Raw genomic sequence first — 12,389 nt, forward strand, 5'->3', positions numbered from 1 at the left:
GTAGGTTATTGTTTTTATAGTGTGGTTTCTTTAAAGTTACCTTCTTATTATTTTGGTTTTCACTTTAATTAGCTCAAAAAATATAAATGGAAAATCTGTTTTGTCACAGTCTAGGGAAACTTGTCCTGAAATTACTGATTAGCTCTTGCCCTGTCACGCTTACATTCCTGCAACCCGTACTGCAGCTGGGCCTCCAGCTTTAGCCTGGCTGTTCATTTTCTCAGGACGCCTTTCTGTACTTGCCTTGTGAGCTCTGTCCTATTCTGCCAAGAGACCATTTCAGACCTTTTCTGGGCATTTCCAGCCCCTTCTTTCGAACTTGGTGCCCACAGCTTTGTTTACCCCATCGTCTGAGAGGCCCCCTGGGCTTGGTCACAGAATAGAGGGTGCAGAGTACCTTGATGCTGTGGCAGCTCCAGTCTGCCCAGGGAGGTTTGCTGGTGTCCTTTAGTCAGCAAGGCTCAGGGGTGGATCCGCAGTGTGAGGGCACTTGTGGATAAATTCAGACTCAGTTTACCAGTGCATATCACCTTCCTCAAAAGTGTAGTAAAATCATAACTGAATATCCAGCAAGCTTGTGGTCCAGCCCCTCTTCCCCACCCTACCATGATCTCTTTGAGACTGTGCTTAACATTCCTGGTATTCTGCTCCTTTACTGGAGTAGTTTAGCATGTTTTTATTTCTAAGAAATACTGAGAATGACTGCCGCCATTTCCGCTAGACCCCAGTCATGACCCTGTCACCTCATTTGTGGTGGTATCTGATATATAGCACTGTCACTGAAGGAATAGCAGACTCTAAAGGGCTTAATGATTTGCTGAGCCTCATTTGTGGTGGTATCTGATATATAGCACTGTCACTGAAGGAATAGCAGACTCTAAAGGGCTTAATGATTTGCTGAGCTTAATGATTTGCTGAGCTGGTACCCTCTTGTCCACAATGGTACAAGAGGGTACCATTAGACAAGATTTTATTTCTGCTTACTCAACAGTATTGTTGTAATTTTGTTTTGTTTCATGGTTCTGTCTTACCAGCAAGATATTATTTATCTTGGACATGTTTTTCTTTCATTCTTTCATTCATTCATTCATTCATTCATTCATGTATTTATTTTTGAGACGGTCTCACTGTGTAGTGTAGGCTGACCTTGAACTCTATGTAGCCCAGGCTATCCTCAAACTCATGGTGATGCTCCTGCCTCAGCCTCCTTAGTGCTGGGATCACAGGCGTGCCCTGCCACACCCAGCAAGTTTATCCTTCTCTTACAGTTCTAACAGATATAAATGATGATGTAGCTAGTCACCATAGTCATTGTGTTAATTTCTTGTGGTGTCATACTAATTACATAGAACAACAGAAGAGTACAGTGTTCTCTTAGAGTTGTGGAGGCCCAGAGTCCAAGGTGAAGGTCCAGGAAGGCTCTGGAAAAGAATACTTTAGTGTCTGTCTTGGTTTCTGGTGGTTGTTTGGCTTAGAGGCCCACCATTCCATTTCTGCCACTGTTGTTACGTGACCTCTTCACAAAGTAGCTGTCTGCACATAACCTTCTCAAAGGCACCAATACTGGATTTAGGGGCTACCCTAATGCAAATAATTGTATCTACAGAAGTCTTATTTCCAAGTAAAGTTACATTCTGTGACTGTCAGTATACGTGAGTGGGGTTGTGGGAGAACTTTCCAACCAAGTGTAGGCAGTGTGAGATGTTCTGTGGGGAGATTACAAGGCATGGAAAGGGTTCCTAGATGTCAGCCCTGTGAAAAGGGGGCACCCTTCACCCAGTGTATCCAGTGTGAGGTACCTTGGAGGGCTACTAGGCATGGAGGGAGTCCCTGGCCTTAGCTGGGTGTGTCCTAGTCCCCTAAGAGGGCTGTTACTTAAACCTCTTTGTGAACTTCACATGTAGTGATTCTTGGGGGGACTCAGCCAGGAATCCTAAAACAGTTGATTCTTCACAGTAGGATTGCAGAGCTGTCAAATCAGAAGGTTTCAACCTATTTTCTTCAGCACTCTCCTAGTTAGGTTATCTCCCTCCTGTTTTACTTGCTGTCTCACTCCCTTGGTACTTCATGGAGTTAGGATGGTCTTCTGGAAAACCAGAAGAGATCACGATACCTCCTCCTCGTTACCTCACCATGGTGGCCAGGACCAAGTATAAACTTCAACGTGGCTTACAGCACTATGTGTTCGCTGATGTTTTTATTTGTCCCTTCTAAATGTGAGCCCTGCCTGGCCCCCTTGGACTCACCGTTATCCTGGTTATCCTGTAATGTCTCCACCCAGCATAGAAGAATTTGCTTTTTAAGGATTTGCCTGTCCTTCAAATGGTTGTTGCGGATGCTTTTTTCTTAACTTTTCTCTCCCTGGGCAATCTCCACCTTCCCCAGGGCTGCAGGCCCCTCAAAGATAGCTTACTTGCTGACTGGCAGGCTCATGTGTTCCTGCCACATCCTCCTAAACTAGGGCAGCCCCTCTGTGGCTCTGTAGTCCCATCTTGACCCTTCTCATATGTGTGTGTTACAGTTTAACTGTCTGATTCAGGAGTCCTGACACTGTCTACTTTCTAAAGCCCAGTGCTGATTTTGATGTCTTGTTCTTCATTTTGTGTCTAGGGCCTAGCATGTACTAAATGTGCTCAGAGTAGTATTAATGACTACATAATAGTTTTCTCCCTTTTAATTGTTATTAGCAATATTTTGGGCTGAAACCTCCATGGGACTTCAACAGTTTTCCAGGGGAAATGTTTTGCCTCTTTTCATGCTTTTGTTTTCCTTTTATATTTTTATTTTAATTTTTAAAGACAGTGTTGCTTTGTAGTGCAGGCTGGCCTCAACTCCCTGTGTAGCCCAGGCTGGTCTCGAAGTTACAGCAGTCCTCTTGCCCTAGCCTTCTGAGTGCTGGGATCATAGCCATCTGTCACCATACCCAGCTTGTTTTCTGATTTTATTTCAGGAAAGATTTGGGCCATGCTCAAATGATGGTGGATGAGCTGTTTTCTCACTCTGACTTGGATTCTGATGCCGAACTAGACAGGGTCGTCACCCAGATCAGCGTCGACTTGATAGATGACTATCCAGCTTCTGACCCACGGTGGGCTGAATCTGTCCCCGAAGGTAAGAAGAATTCGATTTTACTGAGTGGTGGGGCAGCCTGTTTGAGATGGATTTTCTTGTTCTTCATTCAACGTGTCTCTCAAAGCACATTTGTTAAAAGGCTATCACTACGTTCTAGTAGGTTTTGCAAAGCACCCAGGATAGATCTAGTTAATAAAGAGACTGATGAAATACTGGAACAAATCCCAGTTATCCTTTTTCTGAGTTAGATTACTTTGGGTTGTCAGCATTTTACTTTGAAAGGAACTTGATGATGTAGGTAGGCATTTGACACTTACTTGCCCCAAATTGAATAATTTTGGCATAATCATTAAATAATTTTGGTAATAGAATCTACACATTCTCGTAAGAGTAGCAGGGAATAGGTCTCAGTATATAGAAGAGGCCACAGCATGTCCTCCTGCCTGTCCCAGATAACCAGCCCTTATCTCTTTGCAACACTGAGGCCACTCTGCAGTTCCTGAACTCCGGCAGACTGGCTCAAATGAACATTTCTTTCCTTCATGGTCCTGCTTCAAGCAAATCTGCTCAGCATCAATAGGGGTGAGGAAAAACAGTATCAGTACCCACCTCCTGGAATGATGCAGAGATTAAACTAACCATAGTACACTTTTTAATTTGAATAAATACATTATGACTGGTATCAAACCCTCCCCAAGTTTCTTCTAAATTGTAAAACTTGAGTAATGGATACAATGTTGCTGATGAGTCAGGTGTGGTGGCACATGCCTGTATCCCAGCACTTGGGAGGCTGAGGCAGGCAGATTGCTTCTAGTTCACAACCAGCTTGGGCTATACAGCAAGTTCAAGGACAGCCTGAACTACATAGTGAGGCCCTGTCTCAAAAGGAAAAAATAATTTACTGATGAATTGTTATTCTCTTTAAAAAAAATTTTTTTTTAAAAATTTACTAGCAGTGATTATTATAAAAGTATGACGTTTGGCGTTTCATCTCTAACAGAGGCCCCTGGTCTCAGCAACACCTCGCTGATCATTCTCCACCAGCTGGAAGACAAGATGAAAGCCCACTGTCTGCTCATGGACTTCCTTCACCAAGTAAGAATGTGTTCTGGGCTCCCACAGCTGCGGCGGGGTCTGTTGTTGCCTTTCAGTCCCTCTAGCCGGGAGGGCATCCCTGCTCTCTATGTGAGGCATTACCTTGGGTGGGACCTGATTTATGGCCCTCATCTCCTGTGACCAGGAAGGAAAGCTGCATTGAGAATACAACTGAAAGAAAAGTGTTTCAGCTTTTTTTTTTGTCATTTCAGCTTTGACACTGTCATATCCCTGAAACCTGCTCTTTTTAAAAGACAGGATTTCATTCAGATTTTTCTCTGTGTGTTTCTATAAAAACTTAGGGTTTTATAGATGGGTTTTATATTGTTAGGAAGAAAATTACATTGGTCAAAGCAAAGTGCAGGCCAGTCCAGATGGAAAGAAGCTCGGTCTTTGTCCCCATACTGTAAGAGGGTGTACATGCTGCGTGTGGGAGGCGGGTGCCATGCCTGGGACACACCCATTGATCGGAGGCCACAGCCATCCAGGCTTGGGCCTTGTGTCCTCTCTTGGCCCAGCTTCATCATCCAGAGATCCTGTCGGAGTCTCAGCTGCTCGTAGTGTCTACCAAAGTCTAAAGACCCCGTTCTGCCTATACCGTGTATACTCATATTATACTCATTATTTCGTGATTGAGAAGTGTTTGCATTAGTGGTCACTGAAGCACATGTCACTGAAACGTCTAAGGAAATACTTCTCAGTGGAGGGCATTTCATGTCCTCAAGCCAGTTGATCGTCAGCCAGGTTCAGCCTCATTCTGAAGAGGGTAGGGAGTGATGGCAGCGCCGCAGAGCTCCTGGCTGCTCCTTCCTGGAGTGGAGGGTGCCTTGAGCCCTGTGTAGAGGGTCAGGGAGGGGTCAGCCCGGTCTTCCTCCGTGTGTCTGTGTGTCTTAGCACGCAGCAGCGCTTCAGAGCTGTCCGCTTACGGTGTTGGGAGGCCTTGCAGAAGAACAGTGCCTGAGAGAGCTTTGAAGGAACCAGGAAGTGAACTCAAATCATAGACTGTGAAATACTTTATTTTTTTCAATTTTAATTTTTTATTAGAATACGTTTGCATTACATAATGATTATATTTCTTATGGAGGAATGTACATAACACATCTTAAACTACTACCCACCCACCCTGTCTCTTGGTCCCCTTACCTTTTGTGAAAAATAATCAGGTGAACAGGTTGAATGAATTAAGACATTGCTTCAGGGAAATACTTCACAGTCATTAAAAACAATACCTTGGGTGGGCAATATAGCTCAGGGCACAGCGCCTGCCTGGCAAGTGCGAGGTCCTGAGTTTGATTCCCAGTACAAAAAAAAACAAAAATAATACCTAAATGTTGTGGAAAAAATAATATAATCTCACATTTAACAAAGTTCAAAAGGGTACCTGCTAGCATATAAGTGCCACAGAAGCAAATGCAGAAGTAAGTTAGAAAACAGATCATTTGTTAATAAAAAAAAATGTATTTTAATGTGGACAATTACTGATTACGTTGTGTCTTCGTTGCTTCCTAGTTTCTAGTACTATAATGTTTGATCAAGTTAGAATGCTTAGGAAAACTCCTAGACCATAGTGACCCACAGAAATGGGTGTCATTAAATCAGAAGTAGGAGGAGAAAGGACTGAAGACTCTCCAAGAGCTTGTGAAGTCAGCCTTTGGAGGTGGAGGCTGTTGAGTTTCTAGTACCTAAAGGTCTGGAATTCAGGCAAATTTATCGGTGTAGATGGAAAAGAACAGTTTGACCACTTTGATGGCCGCTTTGATAATCACGAGCAGCAGTTCCAGAAATTTGGTTAGGTAGAGACAATAGTCATGGCTAGAGACTCTGGGAGAACGCTGACAGGAACAGCTCCCCCTCCTTAGGGGTGTTACTGTGTGTGCGGTGGGAACAGCTGAGAAGAGAGACAGCCAAGAAGAGAGGCAGCTGGAGGTCTGTGGTGGGAGGGCCCAGGGCTGGAGGGGAGGGTATCACTGTTAGTTTGCCTGTGGCCGTGAATGCTCACCGAGAACATGTGTGTCTCCTGTGAGGTTGGCTTGTTTGGGCGCCTGGACACATCTCTAGTCCGAGGGACACTGATGGCAACTCGGCTGCTGCTGTGTGAGCACGCAGAAAAGCTGTCAGCCACCATCGCTCTCAAGAACCACCACTCCCGGCTGCCAGACCTTGTGAATGCGGCCATTCTGATTGCTCTGAACAAGAGGGAGTGTGACATCCCGGGCAGCCTGACTCCTGCAGACGTCTTCTTTCGCGAGGTCAGACTTGTAATCATTTGTGCCTTCCTGAGGCTTTGCAGCGCTGTGCTGTGTGTTCATCATTACAGGCAGACCAGAGAGAGAATGGACTAAATCTTGAAATTCTAAGTTTTATTGTCTGTTTTCTGGATACCGTCAGTGGGAAGTGTCCCTCATTTGTTACCTGGTCTGTAAGCAGAGCCTGCGCAGCCGGCTGAGAAGGCTCCCCAGTTCTTTTGTGTGCCTGAGGTTTCCTTTGTCTCTCCACGCCCTCCCTGGGCTCTGGTGCAGGAACCTGCCTCCTAGTGAGCTCCCCAGCCTTGGCCTCCTGCGGGATATAAGGAGTGTGGGGCGCAGCAGAGGGCAGAGGGTGCAGTAGCCATTCTCCCAGCTTCCTTGCTCACCTGCGTCCACAGCACATTGGCTGTGCCTGTTGTCAGGGATGCTGCTCCTGTCCAGCCTCTTGCCTCTGCAGTCTGGTACCTGTCCCCTCCCCATGTTCCTCCTACCTGGGAGTTCAGCCAGGGGTGTTCTTTCCCCCTGGGCCCTTAGTCCTGTCCCCAGCTCTATGAGCAGCTCTTCCCCAGAGCTCTCCTTAGCACCCTACTAAGGTCCTGCTTATAGCCTCAGTTTCCATGCTAGGCTCATTTTCAGAGGAGAATGAAGCTCAGCTTTAAACTTTGGAGGGAGAAATGATTGAGATGTCAGCCAGCAGGTGGCAGCTGAACACTGTTAGTAACATCGTGATGTGTTCCCGCTTTTGTGTGATGCTCCACAGCCTGGTAAGGCGGTGAGGCAAACCGTTCCCTCTTCTGTAGAGAAGTGTGATCAGGCTTATTGCCACTTGACCGGACTAAGACTGTAGCCGAGTTCTGAGCCCAGTCCTCGGCTCTGCTCTTGCACGTGCATAGCTTACTTCTGGAGTTTGTTGCTCTTTAACTAGGACTGTCTTTCCTTTTGCAGTGGTCTCTGATTTAAGAGCTGGTTCTTCCCTCAGCTCTGAAATTTGGAATTTTCCTGTACAATTGAGGAACTTCTTGGTGACTCAAGATCCAGTTTCTCTAGCTGGCTAGGTCACATTTAACAGGCCAAATTGCAATTTTCTTAGTGTAGACTATTCATTCCCCCCTCTACGTATTTAATTTTCTTCCCCAGCACTACTGCAACCCTGCCTTGGTACCATATTATTAAAAACATTAAGTACCTGGGATTTATGCTTCAGATCATTTGAGTAATTTCAAATGGTGTACAGCTCCTCATGTAAAAAAGATGTCTTAGGGTCACAGTTGCTTCATAAAGTAATTATATTCAAATAACCTGACATATCATACCATAGCAATTACAGAGCAATGATTTTGACACACGGCAATTTATAAGTTAAGCAAATGTGAAATGCTAAAAGATGTGAACAGCTGTTCTTCTGTTTAAGTGTTAAGTGTTCGTTTAAGAGTGCTGCAGAACTCAGGTAGTGACTCTGTTTTTTAGTATAATCAGCCTACAGTACAGCATACCAAGTCATAAAGTGCAAATCCAAGGAAGATAATACCTTCACTAAGTTACAAAACTTTTGGCAAGCCAATACAGTACTCTTCAATACAATAAAATAATATTTCTGTTGGAGTGATAATTTTCACTCCAAAAAATCATTTAAGTACCAAATCAAAACACTATGGCTTCGGGACCGGGGAGACAGCTCAGCAGCACAGCGCCTGGCAAGTACAAGGTCCTGAGTTCCATTCCCAGTACCCCACCCCGCAAAAAACCTCTATGGCTTTTAGCAGAGCAAGTTATTTTATACAAATTTAGTGTCTTTTGCAGCTTTACAATTTCTTCTTTTAAGTGAGCTCATTGTGCACACAGGTCTGGTTTGTTTGGGGGTTTTTTTGGGAGGGGGAATCAAACTCAGGACCTTGTGATGCCAGGCAGGCGCTGTGCCAGTGAACTATATCCCCGGCCACAGGTCTAGTTTGTATCAGCAAGGTGACTGTGTATACCTAGGATGCGGCTCTGGGATTGGTCCACAGTCAGGGAAGTCCCAGTGTCTGAAAAGCTTTAACATTCAACCTTAAGAAGACTCACTGTCAATACCAACTTTTTAATTTTTTTAAAATTTTTTTATTTTTTCGTTTTTTTTTTTTTTTTTTTCCAGTACCAGGAATCGAACTCATGACTTGTGCTTGCCAGGCAGGTGCTGTGCTGCTGAGCTAAATCCCCAGCCCAATACCAACTTTTTAAAAAATGGTTACATTTTCACATAAATACTGGGACCCTAACAACTAGTCATTTCAAGTCATACTAGCATCAGATGATCCCTGTTACTCCAGTTTATAAAAAAAGAAATTCTACCTAAAATATAGTTGTGGTTTATTTTTTTTGTCTTTTTGAGACAAGGTCTCACTATGCAATTCAGACTGGTCTTGAACTCACTTTGTAGGTAGCCCAGACTGGCCTTGAACTCACAATGATCCTCCTGCCTCAGCCTCCCAAGTGCTGATATTGCAGGCATGCGCCACCATGCCTGGCCCTAGTTGTGTTTCTTAAATGACAAATATATTGTCAGCTTGGAGAGACTTTGTACTGTATACCAACTTCGTCATTTCTCTACAAAGGCTATTGCCACCATTGGTCCTTATGCTTCCTCTTGCTGAAGCTGTCAGTACTTCATTCTCAGCATTTAATGTACATATTACCCACTCTGTTGCTTCTCAGCCTTTGTTAGCATTTCAACATGTTATGCTTGCCACCAATTTTTCAAGGTAACTGCTGAGGCTGAGTTCTTTCGCTGTGACTTCCTAGTTTTTTCTGGGTCCTGAGGATGTGGTTTGTATATAAATCTCTTACCTACTGAAACTATATTTGTAAATGAAATATTAGTAGATTTAAGTTCCATTGTTTTCTGTATAAGATCAATTACAGAATGTTCTTGCACATATGTTTTGGTTCTTGCTGCACCAGTAATAGACTTCAAGGCAGTCCCCACTCTGCTGAGTAGTCTGTGGCTATTCAGCTTTCCAGAGGGATCCGTATGCCTGTCTAGCACATCAGCTCTGACCCCACTTGGTTTCATAGGGTTTGGGTATTTCTGCATCACAGCTCTTATAACCATTTCCTACAGAGAGTCAAATACATGCTCTGCAGTAGAGCTCTTCATAGTGCTAGCAGGCTGCTCACTGTTTGGGTGGTGCTAGGGGACATTGAGGTACAGAGTATAAATTTTAAAATCTGCTTGGTAACAACAGGTTTTGACTGCTTATAAGACATAGTTATTTATGTGCTCTAACTTTTAAAACTTAGGTGATTAGAATTCTCTTTGTTTTTAAATTTTTTATAATCATTAACTGCCAGTAAATTTTCTCCCATCTAATACTCAGAGGATCTAGCTTAATGAGTAAGTGGTCATCACCAAGACTTTGTGGTAAGTAGTGGCCCCTGTCTGCCCACAGGTATCCCAGGTGGATACCATCTGTGAGTGTCTGCTGGATCATGAAGAGCAAGTTCTGAGGGATGTACCGCTGGACTCTGTGGAATGGGCTGAGGTGGCAATCAACGTCAACACTATTCTCAAGGTGCGGCCTGACCTGGATGGTGTCAGCCAGCTAGGAGCCCAGAGCTGGGAGAGGAAGAAATGGCTTCCTTAGTCCTGCTCTGAATTGCTAGTAATTTAGAAGGGCTTAGCCATTTGTTAACTCCAAAAAGTTGGAGAAATGTTAATTTTATTAATCACCTAACCAATATTTTGAATGTTTGCTTTCTGCAAATTATACATTTCTGTGATCTTGAGTTTCTGTTTGGTAGAATAAACCTTTTATTTAGAGAGGCATGTTTCTATCATTAGAAAAGTATTAGTGTTTATGCCTCTCTTCCTGTCTCTTTTGCTCTGCTGCCCAGGCTGGCCTTGAGTTCCTGGGCTCAAGCAATCCTTCCACCTTCCACCTCAGACTCCCAAGTGCTTATAGGCCTGTGCCACTGTCTTGGTTACTTTTCTCTCGTTGCTGAGACAAAATACCTGACACCCAAAATTAAGGAGAGATTTGTCTAGCTCACAGTTTGTGGAGGTTTCAGTCCATACTCAGCTGGCTCCAAGGCAGAGTGGCACATGGCAGAGGGCAACAGTTCATGGCAGCTGGAAAACAGCAAAAGCAGCAAGAGCAAAAGTGAGGAGCAGCAGAGAGCAAGCCTGTTTGCCTCCCTTGTATTGTATGCAGGCTACCTGCCCCAGGGCGGGTGTAGCGCTCACACCCATAATCCCTGCATTGGATCATGAATTAATCACAAACTCTAAAAGCCCACCCCATGACTGCATGAGGCTTTGGGGGGACATCCAGACACAAACCATAACAGCCACCATGCCAAGCTTCTAGTTCTTAATTACTGAAAACTTGCTTTTACATTATTAAAATGCGATGTTTGATTTTAGCATTTGGACCTCATAGTTCTGGTTTTCTTGCTTTGGTTGTTATACCTTTCCAAAATTGAAGTCAGAATGTGGAATAAAATAAATTTCAGAAGCAGGAAGAACCAAACAATGCTGAATATTTTCCTTATCAGTAGGCTTTGGGTTTCAGATTGTCTTCAGGAACGTGGTGATCCATTGCATCACACTTGTGTGAGATAATACATTTCATTTTCCCAGGATATACTGCAAGCTGCTAGTCACTATCGCCAAAACAGAAGCTCCTTGTATAGAAGAGAAGAATCACCAAGAAAAGAGCCTGAGTACATTCCATGGACAGGTAATAGACTGTTGTGTTAAGAGTCTTTCCAAGAAGAGTTCTAATGGCCCATCATTGTTTGGAAGTTATTACTTCCCTAGTGCAGGTTTGTGAGTGAAATGAGAAAAAACTAAAGTGTCATCTCCAAAGTGAGCAGTTCTTTTCCATATCACTTTAGTCCTTTGGCTACATGTGTAGAGTTCCCTATTTGACTGATACTTATTAGGCACCTACTAGGTTTAATACAAATAGTAGAAGCAGATCTTGACCCTAGAGGAATGGGCTATTTATTATGTTGATTTAAGGTCACAAAGTAAGTGGGGTAACATTGAAGGAAATTAGCAGGAAGGATCCTGCTTACCTGATTGAACTGAGAAAATCTCCACAGAGAAGAAGGGTTTAAGCAGGGCAGGCAGGGTCACCTGACCACTAAGTTAGCTTTCAGTAGCAGTGAAGAGACAATTTTTAGGCATTCGATCTTCTCCCCATCCATCATGGAACCCTTGCTTACTGAGTTATCCTGTGTGACTTCACAGCTACAGGCAGTCCTGCAGGCATCCGAACAGCAATCATCCGTCAGCATGGGGTCATCCTGAAGACAGTTTACCCACAGGTGGACAGCCACCTCCGGAACACCTTGACAGAGCAGCTGGTCGCGCTGATTGACTGCTTCCTGGATGGTTATGTTTCACAGTTGAAGTCCCTGGACAAGTCTAGTGATCAAGAAAGATATGACAACCTAGAAATGGAATACCTGCAGAGAAGATCAGAACTCTTGTCTGCTCTACGTAAGTGCATGATATTTAGCAAGGGCTGCAGGGCTGTGAGTTTGCAGAATGCATGAAGGGGTTAGCTGGCTAAAGTTGTGTAGTCACTGTAGCAGAAGTAATCCAACCCTAGCCAAAGAAGCAAACAGGTACGGCTTTGTGTTCCTGTATTAAGTCTTTTTTTCAGTACTTACTGGATACTAAAAAAGGAATAAATTAACCTGGACAGACTTCCCCTGAGAGCCCAGCGTCATTGGCCTTTCATGAATAAGCAGAGTCTGGTAAGGGCTGGCAGAGGGTATAGGTGGCATGGTGTAGTCGCAAAGGCACATTCCTCTCCAGGCCAGGCTCAGGGACACAGAAGAAGAGCATTATGGCTTGGCATCCGTGATGAAGCAGTAGACGGTCTTGGCATCTTTACCAGGTGTATGTGAGTGTGAAGCAAAGTGCTGGTCCCTAGGAAGCTTCCCTTCCATTAATTACTCTTAGTATATAATGTGAATAAGGGTAAAATT

At 44.1% G+C, this 12,389-nt stretch overlaps 1 protein-coding gene and 1 pseudogene across 1 annotated transcript in view; one reads left to right on the forward strand and one right to left on the reverse strand.

Moving 5' to 3' along the window:
• Nup133 (nucleoporin 133kDa) overlaps positions 1 to 12,389 on the forward strand; it is a 57,990-nt gene that overhangs the window by 27,445 nt on the left and 18,156 nt on the right. The window contains exons 13-18 of the mRNA XM_005405007.2: positions 2,951 to 3,111; positions 4,073 to 4,167; positions 6,192 to 6,416; positions 9,839 to 9,961; positions 11,029 to 11,128; positions 11,644 to 11,895. Coding sequence (XP_005405064.1) covers positions 2,951 to 3,111; positions 4,073 to 4,167; positions 6,192 to 6,416; positions 9,839 to 9,961; positions 11,029 to 11,128; positions 11,644 to 11,895 — 956 coding nt within the window. The remainder of the gene's footprint in view (positions 1 to 2,950; positions 3,112 to 4,072; positions 4,168 to 6,191; positions 6,417 to 9,838; positions 9,962 to 11,028; positions 11,129 to 11,643; positions 11,896 to 12,389) is intronic.
• LOC102017246 lies at positions 8,909 to 9,546 on the reverse strand (annotated as a pseudogene).

The sequence above is a fragment of the Chinchilla lanigera genome, unplaced genomic scaffold (assembly GCF_000276665.1).
Source record: "Chinchilla lanigera isolate Chin_1 unplaced genomic scaffold, ChiLan1.0 scaffold00091, whole genome shotgun sequence".
NCBI classification, from domain to species: domain Eukaryota; kingdom Metazoa; phylum Chordata; class Mammalia; order Rodentia; family Chinchillidae; genus Chinchilla; species Chinchilla lanigera.